This window comes from Doryrhamphus excisus, linkage group LG21 (assembly GCF_037039965.1).
Source record: "Doryrhamphus excisus strain RoL-2023G ecotype Guam linkage group LG21, RoL_Dexc_Guam_v1.1, whole genome shotgun sequence".
NCBI lineage: Eukaryota > Metazoa > Chordata > Actinopteri > Syngnathiformes > Syngnathidae > Doryrhamphus > Doryrhamphus excisus.
Window position 1 is genome coordinate 876,510 of NC_136377.1, and position 16,916 is coordinate 893,425.

The following is a 16,916-nucleotide window of genomic DNA, read 5'->3' on the forward strand; positions in this document are numbered from 1 at the left end:
TGCATGGTAATAAATAAATACTCGTAGTACTGCCTGGAAGGAAGTTGCCATACGCAGTTTGAACGAATGGAGAAAGGTCGGCTTACAGCTTTTGGAGAACCAGTTTAAGGACGCTCCGGCGTCCAAAGTCCATGAAGGCACGTTGGATGACTTGGCTGGGACCAAAGTCCCAAATAGTCCCAAATAGTCCCAAATAGTCCCAAATGGTCCCAAATAGTCCCAAATAGTGGAGGCCGCAAAGGGAGGGGCTACTACATTTCCCTCCATTTTCACATCGATCATCACCCAGCACAACAAAATACTTGAACGACATACAACACATCTAGAACAAGGTAACGCTTCACATAACTACTACTACTACTACTATGGGGCTGATAAACAACTAAGTAACATAAAACTCTTACTTCCAAATGCCGCAAGGCATGCTGGGTAGTAATATATCACACCAATATGAACTACAAAGAGTATTTGATTTTCCCCTTGTTTACTTCTCTGATGACCTCCTCGACAAACACGGCTAAATATTCAATATCGAGATGAGAGTACAACAAGCTACCCAGCATGCCTTGCGGCGGTCTTTTTTTTTTGGCATGGGTATTGTGCGTCTTTACAGTCAACACAAGTGGATGCTACTTCAAGGGCGTACTCACAGCCACGTCACACCGACAGACAAGCGAGGAGGAGCGATATCGGCAGTCTGAAAAAGACGTCGCAGCCGAGTGCAAAACCCGTCATGCACACGTTTCCTGTGGTGTCACATGACCAGGGAAGCTTCAAACCAACGACCTCATTTGCCGTAGCATCGCTAAAAAAAAATAAAATGAGGATTTTCACTCTGGCAAAATAAAGGAACCCCGTCTCCCACGCCGTTTGAAATATTTGCAAGGTTGTGACAAACTCCCCCCGGATGGCAGAGAGAAGCCGTGGGTATGCCCTTATTTATTGTATTTTTTATGTATGCCCTTAAAGCCACACAGAATGCGGACACTTCATGCATGGACCAGACTTGGAGCTACGTTGGCTTTTGGTACAAAGACTCGGACGAGGACGCCGCCCTCAGCTGCCCAACGTCCCCGCGGAGGTGCTGGTGTCCGACACCGTGAAGGTGGATGGTCTGAAGGTTGTGAACGTAGTGCAGACGTATCAACGTCTTCTCCAAAGCAAACATTCCTCAGGTCTCAAAGTAGGTGTAGATCTGAGAGACGTACTGCATGACGTTCTGCCAGTCGGGCCTGTCCGTCTTCATCAGCTCCTCAATCTTCTGCTTCCAACAAAGACACAGGAGAACATGACACCAGATTAATGACGTTGCACCTACACTACATCTCCAAGCTCAGTTTTTTGTGGAAGTAGAAAAGATCCAAGATCCTGGGGGGTCCTGCTCGAGCGTCACGTGACTCCATGGCGGGCCGCCAAACAGCACGAGACCCCACAAGCCAAGCCAACATCTCGACTCCGTACGTGTGTGAGACCCCATGTGTGGGTTTAAGGTCTTAAAGGGGCCCCCTTTGTATGGACTTGGGGGCGCCTACAGAGCAGTAGTCAGGAGCAGGTAGCCCACTAGAGGTGTGAGGAACATGAAGCAGAACCTCCTGGAGGTCCTTCTGCCTCTTGTAGATAAACACAATGACGCATTGATGTATTTCAATGACTAGCATCACAGCTAACGACATTCCGTGGAAAAAAGCTGGAAAATCATCCATTGATGCCACCGTCCTTGGAAGTGGTTTTCCCCACTCCCAGGGGGAGGGGGGCAGATCTGGGTGGGATGACTCGTCCACTGTCAGATGACAGCAGATGAGCTCGTGTGTGACGAGAAGACTAATTTGTGGAGGAGACGTGATGCTAACCATCGACAATAACAACCTTGGATCTTTTCCTCGGTCATTTCAGGATAAACCGGATCAACTAGACTAGCACGGATAAGGTTGATGCTAAACCTGCAGAAGGGAACACACGTCAGAACCCGTGAGCAGACCAAGAACAGACCTGAGGCCATCCGGCACAAACAGAAGCGACTATGATGAAGACTCCAGGCCATCACAAGGTCTGCCGAGCATGTGCTCACATGGTGCTTCTTAAAGGTCTTCTTAAAGGCACGTTCTCCTGGCTGTCATTCGCCAAGCACAACGGGCTCCTCTGTGAGGTCACCTCGCGGGTTCACGTAGTTCTACTCACCAGGGAAGCCTTGATGCCAACACTCTCAGCCGCCTGAAAAGCCAGAGTCAGATTCCGGAACTGAAAGAAAAACAAATCATGATTGGAACTTCATTCCCTGCACGGTAGGAAGCTCGGAAGCCAATGAATATCCCTCACTGGCGATGAAGTCATTGAATTCATATGCTGTCGGCCAATAAAACGCGAGGTGCCGACCCAAAATGGCCGCACAAGGGGGACGTCGGTTTGCGACTAATGCGCTCCCATGAATTCATTAAAAACGGAATTTTGATCCATGAGACTTGTGGATGAATAAATAACCGTTTGTGCTTCATTATCTCTCCCATGCTTGGAGCTAGCGCTCATTTAGGATGAAGATGCTAACGGATGCTAGAGGGGTCATGGAGTCCGTGCGCTGCTACAAGAGGAGGTTATCCTTCCCGACTAGCCTGGGGCGATACAAAGGTAGGACAACCACAGCGGAAAGGAAGGAGGTTCCATATTACTGGATATTATACTTCTTTATTTGGGTCCGGGGTATCTAATGTGTGGGTCTGGGGCCATTTGTGGTCCACAGTTTATTTCTTATTGGCCCTTGGCACATTCTAAAAGTAAAAAAAGTGGCCATTGTTACTTTTATTTTTCACTATGTGGGCCCTGGTGGTAAAAGTATGCCCCCCCCTGCCCCCACCCCACGGATTGAAGTACAAGTTCCGACTTGCAGTAGAACTCCACTTACATGACAGTCTAGGAAAAGAAGGGGAACACCAAGGAAAACTGTCAGAGCTTCTTCACACGTGGAATAAGATCCGGTTGTTGAAACGTTGAAATGAATAAAATGGAAATAAAATGGACTCCGGTTCGAATCCCCCACAGGCCACGTTTCCCTTCAAAGTGGCCAGCCATTGTCAGATGATGAATTACTCCACCATCAATGCGGTTATTGAATCAGTTGAGATGCAGTCGGACCAGAAAAGAGCATGTTTGCCCCCTTTTCCTGCCTAAAAAGCCAGTCCATCAATTCCAGTCTCGGGTAAAAACATCTATGATAAAGGGCGAGGGGGCAGTAATGGGATTAGTGGGAGGACAGATTATACTGGGAAGAGCTGCTCGGCTGTTTGGGCCCCGGGGGTGAAGTCACTCAGCAAGAGTTATTAAAGCCAACTGCCGTCTCTTGAATTATTCAATGAGACGGGCAGCGCCGCGTCTCCGTCATCACCTCCGTGGGATTCGTACTCGTTTGTCACGTGGGATGAGGCCATGCAGGTATGAGGCGCTTGTCCATTCTTTTAATACGCCAGCGTGGAAAAGCAACACCGACTTATAGCTCAACTTCACGAAGGAGAAGGAGGTCTGTCCTGCGGTCCGCTAGGAGCACCGAAGCCTCAAAGACATCCTCTGAGTTTATTTGGAAATTTGGAATTCCTTCCAAAACATCCATAGATAAAGAGCTGCTGTTAGCTGCTGTTAGCTGCCGTTAGCTATGTGCAGCAAACGTTGTGCTATGGTTGGAGGCGCTCACGATAACCAATGACGAGCCACTGGAAATAGCCCAAGGTCATGACCCATATAATCTTACAAACGACACACAGCAACTTATACCTCAGAAATATACAAACATGTACAAATACAGCTTTAATGTTTTCCCATGATGCATTTAATTTGAGAAAACCATTTCATTGAAGGGGAGAGAGAGAAAGAATTGAAAATGGTGGAGCCTCTGTCCAGCAGAGGGACCCAGATCCCAAAACCCAGAGGGAGGCTGACGTCATTGCAGTGCCCCGATGAATGTGTTCCTTTGATGCAATGTTTAAAGTCACGTTGGTATATGTTTGTACATTTGTCAATGTCAATTTGTCACCTTTTAGGGTGTTAAGTTGATGTGTGATGAATATAGTAGAGCGTAACATGTTGGTTGAAAGACGATGTTATGTCAGTGTTTTACCGAATGACCTCCTGCCACTCCCGGCGGGTTGACAAGCTCGTTGTGAGTGCGCTGATAGCTCGTGATTGGCTTGTGCCAAAGAAAGAGCCGTCTGACTGCTGAGCGGGACAATATTTAAACAAGTAGTAGTAGTAGTAGTAGTAGTAGTAGTAGTTCTGAAGCAAAGGAGATGTCACCATGTGTGTGTGTGTGTGTGTGTGTCGGCCTGGAGTTGTGTACCTTATCTTGACTGATGAGTTCCTGGTAGGGGATGTGGGCGGGCAGATAAGTGTGCAGGAGGGCACAGAAAGCCAAGCCATCGCTCCAACTGCTACTGAAGTTGGTCACATCGATATTCTGTCATCAGACCAAAAGAATAGAAAATGGAAGTTAAACAAAGCCAAAAATAATATATTGTTTAAAACAATAAATTGATATATTTTCCTTCAAAATGGTGTTATTTTCCCTCCTAATACTACAACATAACAACATAAATATATACTGTATAGAATGATAAATGTACAAAGCTAGAGAACTCGGTGTGCATCTTTGTGTCAGCGCTACACACGTTACCCGAAGTGACAAATTAGACCCGCGTGCACGCGTTTGTTTACTGACACTTCAAGCCGTCCATCCCCAGTCTGTGCCCCCGGGGACCAGAGTCCAGCTGATTTTCATTCCAAATATCTAATCACACAATTGATCCCAAGCAGTGACTGCAGGCAAACGCAATTAAGCCGCCTGATTGGACAGAAATGTGAGCAACTCCCGAGGTCTTGAGGAAAAACCGAATGTGAGGAGAGCCCGGTGGTGGTGTGTTTGGGTCCAGGTTGTGTGTGGGGGGGGTAAGAGCTTGTGGAGATTAGGAGGAGAGGCATGCATGCTAAAACAGCAGCAGACAAGAGCAGCTGGCTGGGGGCCGACTCGCAAAGCAAACACGGCATCAAGCGACAGGAAGCGTCTCGCTTGGCACAAAAGGCAGCGCCGCAGCTCTTTAGCTCGTCTTTTTAGGCGCACAGAAAAAGAGAAGCAGGGGTTTGTTCACGGAGAGAGAGAAGCGGAACACATTGAGGTTGGGCCAATAAGGAATGTCGACAGAGTGAGGAAATATCACCTTGGGGGCGTGGAACTGGACTAATTGGGATAATGTCAAGCGTTCGTATATACGACATCACGACACTCAAATGCAACACGCCTCTCCCTGCCAACAATGTAAAAAAGAAAGCGAGCATCCAACCGGCGGCGGACAAAGATGCTTTGTGACACGGCTCTGCTTTGGATGCCGCGGCCCGAAGGCTTGAACACAGAAGACGAAAGCCTGAGAGGCCGATTTGACCGATGAGCTCAGCATATTTCACGTCGGAGAATCTCGTTATCTCACCGACGCTGGCAGGGCGAAGCAAGAATGACAAAAGGAGGACACCGAAAATCCAAAAATGACAGCATGAAGAAAGTCAAAGCTAGCATTAGCAATGAATCACGGGGGTTGGGGGGGGGGACAAGTGGCGCAACGGGGAAGGTCAGTTCGACAGTTTGACTCCCTGCTAGCACTTTAATATCACTTTCATATCCCACAAAAGGCGGCATGGAGCGTGTGGTCGTACTCCCGTATTGTATGTACGACCTCCAAGCTGACAAGGTCAATACAGCAAACTGACAGCGGATATGGAGGCCTTTAAGCGCGTCCTGCTCGGCCGCTCCATCCGTGCGGGGATCTACTCGGGGAGATCCTGGACCTCTCGTTACGAGACACCGAGCGTCTCATCAGGAAATATTTGAAATAACTCAATTTGTCCTGGAATTAGACAGCACAGCACTTCCTGCTATTGTTGTAATCGGGTTATTTGGCTGCGCCTGGAGTGATTTAAATAACGACTCAGCACATCCACACGCCAAGTGTCTCCAAGACCTGTACATGTAAACATGTTTGGACCGCTACGCACCACAAATTCTATTACAAATCAATGAATGCTACATTATTTTCCTCCCTCGTTCACTGCGGTTAATTGGTGCCAGACCCGACCGCAAAGTAGGATTCAATATGTTTATGTCCTTTTAAATACATTATTAGAGCCCTGCAGACATGATATAACACCCCTATAGTCACCTTTACACTTGCATTACACAATATAATAGCGATAATAGTAGAAAATAAACCATCCTGGAGTTTAACTCAGATGTTAGTATTGGTGGCGTACTTCCTGGTGGCTACTGTCTCGATACAGCTAATACTACAACTATTATGTTATTATGAGTATACGTGCTAATGTATGATCACATATGATCAACATTTCATAGTGGAAATCATGAGTGTAATGGGTGTATCCCAATGACGGCATTGTGAGCTAGCTGAAATTAACTTGTTTTCCCTTGTTAGAATGCACAGAAAAGGGAAGGGAATTGGATTGGGAATGATGGAAAAAGTTCCAAAAAAAGTGCAGTTCCCCTTTAAAGGTGCAAAGTCACAGATTACAGATTACACGATATTTGGATTTTCCTGCATTTTGCCATTTGATGCTTCAAAATGGCCAAATTATGGCAATAATATATATTTTATCATTATTAAACCATTTAACAACAACAAAACGATGGAGTGAGGGAGTGAGGGAGCGAGGGAGTGAGGGAGTGAGGGAGCGTAGTAGGGTTCATTCCAGCATTACAAGAATTTACACCCACGTTTGAAGTTTTTTCCTCCCACTCCTGGGGGGTCCATTCCTGCCTTTTCCGTGTGTGTGTGTGTGAGAGAGAGCCAGAGTTTCCCCAGACAAGGCCGGATGAGCGGCGGTCCGTCAGGCCCAGCCGAGTCTACGCTTCCAGCCTTGGCTCATTGTTCCCATGTCAAACAAATAGGACCTTTATTTTTGTTTAGCTTGGATGGTTCATGAAAATGTCTTAAAAGCCTCCACAGATGGCCCAAATTGGGACATCAAAGTGCCGGATAAATATACAGTAGGAGACTAGAGTGCTTTTCCAGTAAGCACCAGTAAGTACCAGTAAGCACCAGTAAGTACCAGTAAGTACCAGTAAGTACCAGTAAGCACCAGTAAGTACCAGTAAGTACCAGTAAGTACCCCCATACCCTGTACTACAGCCAAAGTGGATTTCCCTGGAGATTACTGACAATGAAGTCAGTTGAAACCCCAATCTTTACCCCTGGATGATGACAGGGTGACAGGGTGACAGGGTGACAGGGTGACCGGGTGACAGGGTGACAGGGTGACAGGGTGACAGGGTGACAGGGTGACAGGGTGACAGGGTGACAGGGTGACCGGGTGACAGGATGATAACGATGACCGGATGACAGGGTGACAGGATGACCAGGTGACAGGATGACAGGATGACAGGATGATAACGATGACAGGATGACTGGGTGACCGGGTGACAGGGTGACTGGATGACCGGGTGACAGGGTGACTGGATGACCGGGTGACAGGGTGACAGGGTGACAGGGTGACAGGATGACCAGGTGACAGGGTGACAGGGTGACAGGATGACAGGATGATAACGATGACAGGATGACTGGGTGACAGGATGACCAGGTGACAGGATGACAGGATGATAACGATGACAGGATGACTGGGTGACCGGGTGACAGGGTGACTGGATGACCGGGTGACAGGGTGACAGGATGACCAGGTGACAGGGTGACAGGATGATAACGATGACAGGATGACTGGGTGACAGGGTGACTGGATGACCGGGTGACAGGGTGACAGGGTGACAGGATGACCAGGTGACAGGATGACAGGATGACAGGGTGACAGGGGTGACAGGGTGACAGGGTGACATGAAATATGGACGCAAATAACCGGAGTTAAGGTTCCACGCCTGCGACAAAGTATGCTGTGACATCACACATGCGACCTGTGTTTCCATCAGAAACAACATGGACGCCCCCCAACTGTTTCTCTTATGAAGACCATCTGGAGGAAAGTATTTGGAGTTGTGACTTTCAAGTCTACTTAAGTTCTATTTCAGAGTTGAGGAGCAAATCTTCTCCTGTGATTGGAACCCGGTCAGGCTGCACGGTGGTCTAGTGGTTAGCGTTGTGGGTTTTCTCCGGGTACTCCGGTTTCCTCCCACATTAAAAAAAAAACATGCTAGGTTAATTAGCCACTCCAAATTGTCCATAGGTATGAATGTGAGTGTGAATGGTTGTTTGTCTATATGTGCCCTGTGATTGGCTGGCCACCAGTCCAGGGTGTACAAGACAGCTGGGATAGGCTCCAGCACCCCCCTGCGACCCTCGTGAGGATAAGCGGTAGAAAATGAATGACTGAATAGAACCTGGTCTACTGTAGGGCAGCGTTAATCAGAGCCAGATGAAGATCCTCACTCATCAATCACCCGCCCCCCCCCCCATGTGAGCCCACCTGGGGCTTCCACCAGCGCATGATTTAAGGCACGTAGGCCACCGTCCCTCCTTTCATCACAGCGTTCTCACCCTCAAAGCCTCCAGTAAATAAGCAGCGTGTTTGCACAGCATGGAGGCTGATAGGACACAATCAGTTCACACGCTCCACTGCTCCACTGCGCGCTCTGGTCCCCTCGAGACCATGACGGCCCCCCGCTCGTCTCTGGACTCCGACACTGATTAGGCGACGTGTGACATACGATGGCAATGATTGGCTATGTACATTTACCTGCACACAGCAGCTCACCTGTTGGACCTTCTCATTAGGATGGCGGGAATCAAACAGCAAGTCGCACAGAGGTGACATTCTCATTGCTCCCCCACCCCCACCCCCACCTCTGTCGTAGCGGCTTTGCTGACAGATGCACACGTCCCAATCCGGTTAGACTTCCCTTCTGATCAAAGTCCGCAGACAAGACGGGTCGTGTGGATCAACCGATAAGAACGCTGACCTTATCACGTCCAACCTGGCGGTGACAGACCGCCGCCGCCGCCATCATGATGATGATGATGATGATGATCCAAAGCCATACAGGCGCTATGAAGGATCCGTCACGCTCTTAAAGAGACGGTAATTGGTGTCCTCATGACGCGCTAACAACCTGACCTTTACACAGGCCTTCCAGGCCCGACATGGCGTCTGACAGCGACCTTTACCCCGTGTATGCCCGACATGGCACTCGGGTCGTCACCCGCCAAGCCGTCACGCGTGTCCAGGCGCCGCCCCTCCACCCGACTCCGTGCCACGCTAGTACGCATGCAACAATGGCTAAATGATACCAGACCCGACTAACCCGGGCTGGACCCAGACTTCCGGGTAAGTATTAGAATCCTTGTGTACACGAGGAAGCGGCGGATGCGTTCGTGTTTGTTTTGAGTACGTCGCCCGCCCGTACGGACGATTTAAACCGATTTGGCTTCTTCTTCTTCTTCTATCTCCAAATCTGATTCCATTTTCCACTTAGGAGCCGTCTCGGGTTTCATGGGATTGGATCACAGCCACCACATTAGCGCCGACCTCCGTCTGATGCTCTACCGTGGTGTTGCGACGCCATGCGTGTGTGCCGGCTGGCATCGTTATCTTGGATATTGCCGCCACAAAGGATTTGCATCGTGTTGACTCAACACGCATGCGACTATTAAACTTTATAATCACGACTTATTACCGACAGTTATGGTTATCAACTAAGTCATTCCCGATCCGGATTAAGTCATGTGCTTTGCAGTGACTTACCAGTGTCCAACACCAGAGGACCACAACGTTAGCAAGAGCTAGTTGGCACGCTGGCAAGATACCCAAGATTACACGGACGAATGACGTAATGGACTTCTTAACCGGGTGTCAGAGGGCAACTGGGCGCCATGGATACCAGGAACACAAAACAACAACAACAATCCTGATTGCGTCTCCCGGCGTGCCCTTGAGCAACCAGGTTTACCAAATCCCAGGCAACTTCAACTAAGCCGTACATGTAACAACAAAAGGTACTGGAGGTCCTAGAAACCACCCCGGCCGGGAATCCAACCTTGGATATGACTTTATTCCATATTATAACCTTTTTATTATTTTTGTTGGCTTCTCATATTCTGATTTATTAAAATAAAAATTTTAAAAATATTAATTAATTAATTAAAAAATATAGACTTATTTTTTATTTAATATTTCAACACTATGCTACCAACATGACAATATTTTTCCTGATAAAATGTATTATTTTTATTTATTTAATACATTTAAAGTTTATTCTGGTAAAACTGTGATTATTTTTCTTCTTAGAATGCAACCAACATGACAATATTTTTCCTTATAAAATTTTTAAATATTATTATATTATAAATTATTATAAAATATTATTATTAAAAATAAAACAAATATGATAAATATAAAATAAAATACAAGTTTATTCTGGTAAAACTGATTATTTTTCTTGTTAGAATACAACTATATTCTCCTGAAATTACAACAATTTTTTCCATTTCTGCCGTTCTTCCAACTACTTGTAAATTCTTTCACATTTATGACTTCATTTTGTCATAACAAAATTTTAATTTTACAAAATTACAACTTTGGTTTTTTTCATAATAATATTTTTAAATTCAACTTTATGCTACTAAAATGATCATCTTGCGTCATATTACAGTATTCTAATAAAATGGACATTTTCCCTTGTTAGATTGCAATTTTTTTCTTTTACTGTGTCACTTCATTCTACGAAAATGTTTTTCTTCATTTTGGTTACATCGATGGATAAATCCAGGGTGACTTCAACACGGCTTCAAACGGGAGTTTTATTAACATCTTAAATGGCTCGTTTACTCTAACGATGTCTACTATTACGAGTATAAAGCCATCATTGACAGTATTATGTTCTCTGATTGTGTATATATGTATATATAGAAATGTAATGGTGACTATAGGGATGTTATTTCATGTCTAGAGGGCTCTAATCATGTTAAAACTATATTTAGAAGGTAAACAGGCTTTGTATGTCATAACTACTAAGATATTCCATTTATTAATATTGAGGCCCACTTTGTGAAAATTCACTCATCATGGTTAAGACTGGAGCCAAAGAAGTGATAAGTGAGGGACCTTTCCCACTCCCGTCCAGAGCTACGGCCAATTAGAGTCTCCAAGTAGCCGAACAAGCACCCAAACGCATCACAACAGTCAGTTTTCCTCCTGAATGCTACGTTTGCTAACCGACGTCGTCGAGCCGTTGAAGCCTGCGGCGTTTGTTTTCCACTCCAACTGGGCAAATATCTGTTACACACTACTCGAGCCGCTCAACTTTTTCACACTCTTGTCAACTTGTGTCCACTAAGTTGTCTTTCGAGTGAATTAGTTTGGTAAGTCAGTAATTCTATTTCAGTTTTGTATTCCATTTTTTGAAAGGAACCGTGGAAGAACCGTGGAAGACAAGAATCCTGACGTGAAAACGTGAAGAACTTGCCGAGGACGTGAGCAAGGTCAGTGGCCTGGGATCCTACCGGATAGCCTTGTGTTTTCTTCTGGCACCACTTCAGTAACGCGTTCCTCTTGGATCCGCCGTACTCCTGCGCCAGGCCGGCCAAGGGGTCCTTTCCTTCCATGCTGTCACCATGGAAACAAGACACAGGCCACAGTGAGAGAGGGCCACACACTCATACCATGTTCTAGTACAGGGGTGTACTAAGCAGCAAAAATGGAGGGAAATATGAAGAAAAAAGATAAAGAAAATTGCATTTAGATGAGATAATAACGAATGTGAATATTTAGAAATATGGGATCCATTTTAAATAAACTTAAAAAAATGTTTTTCTTCCTTTTGTAAATAAGGAAGAACATTCTTTTGCTGTTTTATTTGTGTGTCTTTTCTGTTGTGATGATTGTTTTGAGTGGACCCCCCCCCCCCCCCCCCACGGGTGCTGTGGGGGTGGGAGTTGTGGCTGGGGCGGAGTTGGGGTTGTTTCTTTTTCATTTCCTTTGTTACTTAAACAAATTACTTAAAAAAAGTCCTAATATCCTGAGGAAAAAATGTGCAATTAGGCTGAGAATAATGTAACAAGATTACCATGAAATAAAGTCAAAATATTTTGGGATAAAGTCAGAATATTACAAGAAAAAATAAGAATAAGGCTGAATTATTTGTAGTTTTTTGTACAGTAATGTAAAGTTCTTAATAATAGGCTTTGTCACCCATAAAAGCTCCGATGGAGGCTCTTTTTTTCTTGCTGAGAACTCCAACATGTGTAAGTTTACAAAATGTAAAATACTAAAAGTGGCCCCCACATCCTCGGTGGCAAAGGTTCGGGCCCCCCTGCACTCGTAGTATTCTAGTAAAAGTGCAAATATTTCCATATTCTGTCACCTGTGTGTTGGTTCGGTACTGTGAGTGTCGGACAAAGGAATAAATATGCTTATGTATTTTTGGATTGTATTTCACTAAACTGTAAGTTGGGCCAAATACTTAAAGTATGGAGTACTGGGACATACCGTATATTCCGTTTTTTTTTTTCACTTTTTTTCATAGGTTGGCTGTTCCTGCAACTTTTATTGCAGCGCGACTTATAAATGAAAATATATATAATTTCACAGACCGCCACAAGAGGGCACTGTGGACTTTCATACCGATATCTCCTACTTTTAACAATTGAATATTTAAACAGTAGACGTTAGCTTACAAAGACAACTTAGAACGACAGAACACAAATGCCGAAGTCATCTTGCCTTCCAAAATGACATAATGTCTGTTTTGGTCAAGTAGTTAAAAATTACAATAATATAAAATAAAATAAAAAATTACCCACCAAAAATGCGACTTCTACTCCAGTGCCACTTATGTATGTTTTTTATACCTAATTATGCATTTTTGGCCTTGTGCGACTTATAGTCCAGAAAATACGGTAATTGTACAGTAGGTCATCCAGATCTTTCTATCAAAACCTTCCAGATGTAAAACCAAAACCATCCCTGAGCCGTTCAGTTATATAAACCTTCTACACGCAGGTTAGTACGTCGCTTTCTTACACCGTGGTTGACAAGGTCACCATGGTTGACAAGGTCATCATGGCTGACAAGGTCATCATGGCTGACAAGGTCATCATGGTGGTGTTTGTGTTGCAGCAGAGGCCATGGGAAGACCAAAAGGCCCGGTCGTTGCTCCCAACACGGCCCCTCTGCTGCTAAATTCATTACACTTCTCTCTTTGAGGCAACGCAAAGCAGAAAGCAGCGACATCCTGTCAGTTTTTGTGTCCCCCCTCCCTCCCTTCCTCCCTCCCTCCCCCTCTTTAAAGGGCCAATACAGAAAGATGCTCAGCTGACAATCACTGGCAAAAAAAGACGTAATGAACAATAAGCGTCACTGGTCGGACGGGTTTATCAATGTCAACAGCGTCAGGGTGTGTCGAGGGGGGGTGGGGTGTGGGGGGGTGGACGTCTTTGGTCGGCGTCACTCTTACAACACGGCGGCTTGTTTTCAAAAGTCAAACAGCGTGCAATGCAGACAGTATACGCATACACAAAGTCCTCACGGCGTCCTGTAGCATAGACGCTAGCAGGTGAGATTGTTAGGGCCGTCCTAAACACAGCGAGAGCCCAGATGGACGCGAATGTCATATATTTGGTATGATTTTTAATATAACATTCACAAAGAGTGAAGTTGATGCAGTGTAACTTAACGGTGGAAAAGCTTTATGCTAGGCTACTTTTGAAAACATACCCGACATATTAGATGTATTTGTGTGAAAGTATTGCTATCAAATCGGAATCGGCGATACCAGCCGGAATTTTGGGACCGACAATCTTGGAGCGACACTGGAATGCCGATTAGACCCACCCGAGGTTGTTGTTGTCCTGGTTGTAGCTAAAGGATGCCGTGCGGCTTCGTAGGGAGGCGGGGCTTTTGAATATGGACTCCAGTGACGGACTCTTCCTCATCAGGATGCTGGATTTCAGGTCTTCCCCGCAGCCGGAATAAACACCTGGGGATGGAAAAGGATGAGATCTGGCCTGAAGACACAAAGAAGGTCATCATTCGTATTATCTTATGTTTGTATACTTGGAAAATCATCTTTCAATTTCTGATGTTGTTGTTCTTTTTTAGTTTTTTTTTCAGTTCTATTTTTTGAAAGTGGCGATAGATGGGCCGATAAAAAAGCAAATGGCCCCCAACTGCACTTTGTTGCCCCACCCTGCTCCAACTGGTGCGTCCGATCCAGATGTAAACATCTGGAAAAAAAAGCTGACATCTCGGCTCATATTCGTCTTTTGATGTCAAACCCAAATGTTTTCGGTCCAAAGCCAAAATAAAAATGACCTCATCATGACCTTGCAACAGTTGTGGAGGTCACGGTATGTCCTCTTATATTTGACAGAAATTAAGGAAAAACATTACGTTACGTCGGAAGAAGCAGGAAGCTGCCCACGGAAGGATGGGACATCCTTTGACTTGGGCAGCGCTAATCTACCTCTGACCTTTCCGTCTCGCCAAAGGCACCGACTTGTGTTGCCAGGTTACCAAAATCACTCCTAAAGTGGGATACGGATGCTGTGAACGAGGAGCATCTGCGTTACGTACGCCGAGGATGAACAAAGTCTCCGTGACCGATTGGCGTTTCCAGCAACTTGGACAAGGGTTTGATGTACGTCTGCCGCTGGAAGAAATAAAAACACGGAAGATCTCATAACCGACGCCGAGGAAGCAGCCAATACAAATGATGGACGTTGTGTTGAGTGACAGAAAAGTACAAACGCCAGTCATCATCATTTTTCAGCAAAGCTGGTCGGTACTAACCTGGATGGGTGAGACGGCCGCCGCGGGCGCCGTACGCAAAGTCGGTATCCCGCTCAGCGGACTTCTAGGTGAGCTGTGGATTTGTCGGGCGTGGCCTGGTCCATCTGGAAAGCATAACCACATCTGTATATTACAATACAACACAATATCGAGATATTATCACATTTCATTTGTGGTTAAGTTAGTGTGGATTTTGACGCTGATGCACGATTCCAACATAATCATACTCACACATCCATCCCAATATCGCCAGTAGCGGCTGTACAATACTGGATCCGATACTACAATACTAAGATACTTTTCACTTCTCGTCTAGGTTTATTTTTACAAATACATATTTATGACACGGGCCGCACGGTGCAGAAGTGGTTATTCTTTTAACTTTACATTTTGGAGAGGATCCAGGAAGAGTAGAAAAACAGTATGCATGACCTTACATGACCTTCCATGTATGCGGCTGGGATAACGCCATCTGTTTCCTGACCGAGACCAGCTGAGACCACATGAAACGACACTTTGCAAAGAACCCACATTTTGGGAATTTTGGTACGTATGTACGTGTGTGTTGCAGCGCTCACTTTGCCCAACGGTATCAAACGACTGGATGAGGGACTGGACTGTCGCTCCAGGGTCCGTGTCGGCATCCCCACTGGCGTCCACGGGTGGGCTCGGCATCACACCGCACCAGGGACGGCGGCCGTCTCGTTCCGACAGCTTTGAGTCTTCGCCTGGAGACCTAAGAGACCAGGATATAGGATGATGTACAACCGGAACATTCTCTAAAACTGGTTCTAACTTTTAAATGATACACGGAATACTTCCTGGAAGCTGGGACGTCCAAACCTTTTCCACCGTGGGGCAACTATTTTCATAATATTATGATAACTTTTATTATTACACACAATCATACTTTCTTCATAATAATCTTTCTACATTTTTTTCCTGTAATATTTTGACTTTATTCCATATTATAACCTTTTTATTAGTTTTGTTAGCTTCTCATATTCTGACTTTAAAAAATATATACTTATTTTTTCTTTAATATTTTAACTCCATGCTACCAACATGACAATATTTTTCCTTATAAAATTTTAAAATATTATTATATTATAAATTATTATTATAAAATATTATTATTAAAAATAAAACAAATATAATAAATATAAAATAAAATACAAGTTTATTCTGGTAAAACTAATTATTTTTCTTGTTAGAATACAACTATATTCTCCTGAAATTACAAAAATCTTTTCCATTTCTGCTGTTTTTCCAACTACTTATAAATTATTTCATATTTATGACTTCATTTCCATAGTTTGTCGTAACAAAATTTTAATTTTACAAAATTACAACTTTGTTTTTTTTCATAATAATATTTTTAAATTCAACTTTATGCTACTAAAATGATCATCTTGCGTCATATTACAGTATTCTAATAAATTGACATTTTCCCTTGTTAGATTGCAAGTTTTTTCTTTTACCGTTTTCACTTCATTCTCCTAAAATGATTTTTGCCTTTAAAAAATATATATACTGCGGGCCAATAAAAAAGAGCAAATAGCCAGGGGCCAGACTTTGGACCCCCCCAGTCTTAAAGTGCCTCCCATGATAAACAGGGGATGGCGAAGGGCTTCAACTCACCTTCCAAAACGCAGGCTGACAGAGACACAACCCCCCCTCAAGTACTTCCTGGTGTCATTTCATTGATTTGACAAAACCAATTTAGCATTCTTACAGTCTGTTGTGGTTTTCCTTATTTATTATACTCTTATTTACTGTACATACAGACAAAGTCAGCACTACTGCTTTTACCTTTTTTTTTACTTTCTTTTGGTAAAATCCAGATGTTGACACTTTGAGCACCAAGTAGCACAGCATGGCTTGTTTGGGAAAAACACACAAAAGGACTCCAAGTACTACCTGAGATCCTGCAAGTATGTGCCCTTGGAAGTATTCAACACTTGGCTCATTGAAGAAAGGTCAAATAAGTCACATGACCAGCTGTGAGTGAGCATCATACACAGGTAAGTAGGTTGCAGCACAATGGTATGGTCTTGTGTTGGTATGGACCATCAGCACGGTAACTTTAAATACAATACAAGGGAAATAATGAAAATGCATATATTATAAAAGAAGAGCATATG

The 16,916-nt window shown here is 44.6% G+C and overlaps 1 protein-coding gene across 1 annotated transcript in view; it reads right to left on the reverse strand.

The window, feature by feature from the left end:
• Window positions 1–857: 857 nt before the first annotated feature.
• Window positions 858–16,916, reverse strand: part of specc1 (sperm antigen with calponin homology and coiled-coil domains 1) — a 43,694-nt gene continuing 27,635 nt past the window's right edge. Inside the window, exons 9-16 of the mRNA XM_058086644.2 lie at window positions 15,351–15,508; window positions 14,773–14,876; window positions 14,557–14,632; window positions 13,816–13,960; window positions 11,487–11,589; window positions 4,322–4,438; window positions 2,179–2,238; window positions 858–1,261 (exon numbers count right to left, since the gene is read on the reverse strand). Of these exons, the coding sequence (XP_057942627.2) occupies window positions 1,172–1,261; window positions 2,179–2,238; window positions 4,322–4,438; window positions 11,487–11,589; window positions 13,816–13,960; window positions 14,557–14,632; window positions 14,773–14,876; window positions 15,351–15,508 (853 nt within the window). The 3' untranslated portion in view covers window positions 858–1,171. The remainder of the gene's footprint in view (window positions 1,262–2,178; window positions 2,239–4,321; window positions 4,439–11,486; window positions 11,590–13,815; window positions 13,961–14,556; window positions 14,633–14,772; window positions 14,877–15,350; window positions 15,509–16,916) is intronic.